General features: G+C 53.5%; 1 protein-coding gene across 1 annotated transcript; it reads left to right on the top strand.

Annotated features, from left to right (window-relative positions):
- Positions 1–1,710: 1,710 nt before the first annotated feature.
- On the top strand, positions 1,711–2,238 carry Vstm2l (V-set and transmembrane domain containing 2 like; the record flags this gene model as incomplete). Its single annotated transcript, XM_048797497.1, has 1 exon — positions 1,711–2,238. A coding segment is annotated over one exon (528 nt), but the record flags the coding sequence as incomplete, so codon positions are not given.
- Between the last annotated feature and the right edge of the window lie 6 nt (positions 2,239–2,244).

Below are 2,244 nucleotides of genomic sequence, written 5' to 3'. Positions count from 1 at the left end.
CTGGAAGTTTGCTGGCAGCTGGAAGTTTGCTGGGGCCCCTTCGGTGGGAATGTGGGGAGCCCACTCACTCAGCAATTTACCTGGCCCCTGGCTTTGGGGTGATAAGCAGGGGCACCCACCCAGGGCCCAAAGCTGGGCTCCCTCCCCCTCCCGGAGATGGGGCTTGGCAGGAACAGGCCAGCCTGTAGCCACAGAAGAGAGGGACCAGCAGAGCTCAGGGCTGGGCCTGGTCTGAGGCCCCCAGACAGCCAGTGGGTGTCAGATCTTAGAAGGAAGTGGCTGGGGAAGGGGCTCACTAGCCGAATGTTGGGGACTGATCTCCATCACTCTGTCCAGGAGGAGCTGGGCTTCTTCCAGCCATGAGAAGAGGCCCGGGAAGAACGGAAGCCCCTCCCACCACCACCACCAGCTCCAGAGACTCAACTTTCCCCTCCTCTTTTCTAAAACTGTTTTTCAGTGCTGGGGATTGAGCCCAGGACCTTGGGCATGCTAGACAAGTGCTCCACCTCTGAGCTACATCCCCAGTCTTTTTCTCTAAAACTTTTTATTTTGAGTTATAGACTCACAGAAAGTTGCAAAAATAGATCATAGAATCTCCTGTACCCTTTGCTCAGCTTCCGCAATGGTGTATCTTACTTAATTATCCAACTCCTTTTTCTCTCTGAATTGAAAAGAAAAAAACCAGCAGGGTTATATTCATGGCATATTTAATCGTAAGAGTACTAATCTGGAAACTACCCAAATGTCCATCATCAGGTGACTAGATAGGCAAGTTATGTGGTCATCCAATGGAATAGTACACACCAATGAAAAATAACTGACAGACACATGTACCAACACAGAGCTATCTCATGATATTATGTTGTGTCAAGGAAACCAGACACAGCCAGGAATCCCCTATCAAAGAATTCCAGAAAGACTAAGCTCTGGTGATAAAAGTGGCAATAGTGCTTGGCCCTAGTTGGGGGTTAGTATTGACAAGGGAGGGGCACCAGGGAATGTTCTAGAAGGCTACAGATGTTGCATGCCTTGCTCTGGATGGTTGCTACACAGGCATACAAAAAATTTCATCAAGCCGTGTGTACCTAAGTTCAATTTTAAAATACAAATTAAAAACCCTGGGCTGGGGCTGTAGCTCAGTGGTAGAGCACCTACCTTGCACGTCTGGGTTCCATCCTCAGCACCACATGAAAATACATAAATAAAGACATTGTGTCCACCCACGACAAAAAAAAAATTAAAAAAAAAAACCCAATCAAATAAAACCAACCAACAAAGCCAAAGCTTCACAAAGACAGACATAAAAACATTCTTGCCCGGACCCTTGATAGCGCCCTGATATATTTGCAGTCGGTCTTTATTTTAAAGAACTAGTACCTTTCAGGTGAGAGGACTTCACCTTGACGACTACCCCAGGCCACCCCTCCCTGTGCGGCCAGAGTCACCCCTGCCAGGAGGCTGCGGAGGCCCTGGGTTTCCTTCTGGTTTTGAACCTCTACATACAAAAGACTGCGGAGCCAGTTTGTTGTTTACTTACATGGCCTCCACCATGGAGCCCAGGGCCTCCCTGCTAGGCAAGCCGGTTTATTTAGCCATTCTGTTGGTGGACATTTTCCTGTCTGTCTGTCTGTCTGTCTGTCTCTGTCTCTCGACGGGGGTGGAGACGGGTATTGGGGATTGAACCCAGGGACACTCGACCACTGAGCCCCATCCCCAGCCCTACTTTGCATTTTATTTAGAGACAGGGTCTCACCGAGTTGCTGAGCGCCTCGCTCTTGCTGAGGCTGGCCTTGAACTCGCCATCCTCCTGCCTCGCCTCCTGAGCTGCTGGGGTTGCAGGCGGGCGCCACCTGCTCATTTTCCTCCTCTTTTCGTTTGCAACTTAACTCGCTCTCGTGCACACCTTGGCTGCCCTCGTGGGAGTCCCCGGGGTCCCCCACGTTGGGCTGGGACCCGGGTGGCGCCCCCGGCCCCGCCCCTGCCGCGGGCGGACGGGTCACGGTCTCTCTGTCGCCCCCAGGTGGTCAAGGTGGTGGGCAGCAACATCTCCCACAAGCTCCGGCTGTCGCGGGTCAAGCCCACGGACGAGGGCACCTATGAGTGCCGCGTGATCGACTTCAGCGACGGCAAGGCCCGGCACCACAAGGTCAAGGCCTACCTGCGGGTGCAGCCGGGCGAGAACTCGGTCCTGCACCTGCCCGAAGCGCCTCCGGCTGCGCCCGCCCCGCCGCCGCCCAAGCCGGG

The sequence above is a fragment of the Marmota marmota genome, unplaced genomic scaffold (genome assembly GCF_001458135.2).
Source record: "Marmota marmota marmota unplaced genomic scaffold, marMar, whole genome shotgun sequence".
In the NCBI taxonomy this organism is placed as follows: domain Eukaryota; kingdom Metazoa; phylum Chordata; class Mammalia; order Rodentia; family Sciuridae; genus Marmota; species Marmota marmota.
This window is presented reverse-complemented; position numbering and strand designations above follow the sequence as displayed.